The sequence below is a fragment of the Colobus angolensis genome, unplaced genomic scaffold (assembly GCF_000951035.1).
Source record: "Colobus angolensis palliatus isolate OR3802 unplaced genomic scaffold, Cang.pa_1.0 Scaffold447, whole genome shotgun sequence".
NCBI classification, from domain to species: Eukaryota; Metazoa; Chordata; class Mammalia; order Primates; family Cercopithecidae; genus Colobus; species Colobus angolensis.
Genome location: NW_012117899.1, coordinates 1183727 through 1184608, shown reverse-complemented (window position 1 = coordinate 1184608; position 882 = coordinate 1183727). Strand labels below are relative to the sequence as shown.

The following is an 882-nucleotide window of genomic DNA, read 5'->3' as shown; positions in this document are numbered from 1 at the left end:
GGATGGTCTCGATCTCCTGACCTCGTGATCCGCCCGTCTCGGCCTCCCAAAGTGCTGGGATTACAGGCTTGAGCCACCGCGCCCGGCCCAGAATAAAATATTAAGTTCTAACCATAGCATAGAAGGCAATACATGATCTGGCCTGACCTCACCTATTACTTAGTCCCTTACTGTGCTCCAACTGGCTGGCCTCTTTGGTGTTCCTTAGCATGTGATGGTGACATGCTAAGCACCTCTCACAACACAGTCTCTGCATTTGCTGTTCCCATTGCCTCATACCCTTTCACTTTTCTGAACACCCAATATAAAGCAGTAGTCCCCATACTCATCCATCTCTATCTCCCTTAACTTTAATTTTTCTTCAAAGCATTTTTCACCACACATCATTTTATGTACATATAAAGCGGAGGAAAAAAAGGAGAAAAGCTTCAACTAAGTGGCTCTGAAAGTCCTTCTTCTTCTTGTCATCCTACTATGCATTTACTAGAGACAAAGCTAATAATCACTTTCAAGTCTTATATAAAGCAGAGAAAATGGCCCTTACCTGCTGCAAAGAGGTTAAGGTTAGGGTGAGCAGCTAAGACCCAGAAACGATCATGGTCTCTGCGGAAAGTCTGAACCCCAGTCCTAGAAAAGGTACACAAAAAGAAAAATATTCATTTCCTAGGAATCTTCAGCCCATCCTACACAAGAATATTAAATGGTAAGCCAGCAAGCTCATTAAAATGTAAATCAGGGAGAGTAAACTGCATATCCTAAGTAACAGTAGTTGTGATAAGTTCTACCAAAGAACAAAAAGAGGAGACTTCAAAACTGACCACATTACTATGATATACAGATTTCCCCTTTTCAGCATAATTTTATGGCTTTCATTCTGCATTT

General features: G+C 41.5%; 1 protein-coding gene across 1 annotated transcript in view; it reads right to left on the bottom strand.

The window, feature by feature from the left end:
• The window catches only part of COPA (coatomer protein complex, subunit alpha), a 53613-nt gene that overhangs the window by 24245 nt on the left and 28486 nt on the right, over positions 1-882 (bottom strand). Inside the window, exon 9 of the mRNA XM_011957665.1 lies at positions 545-634. Coding sequence (XP_011813055.1) covers positions 545-634 — 90 coding nt within the window. The remainder of the gene's footprint in view (positions 1-544; positions 635-882) is intronic.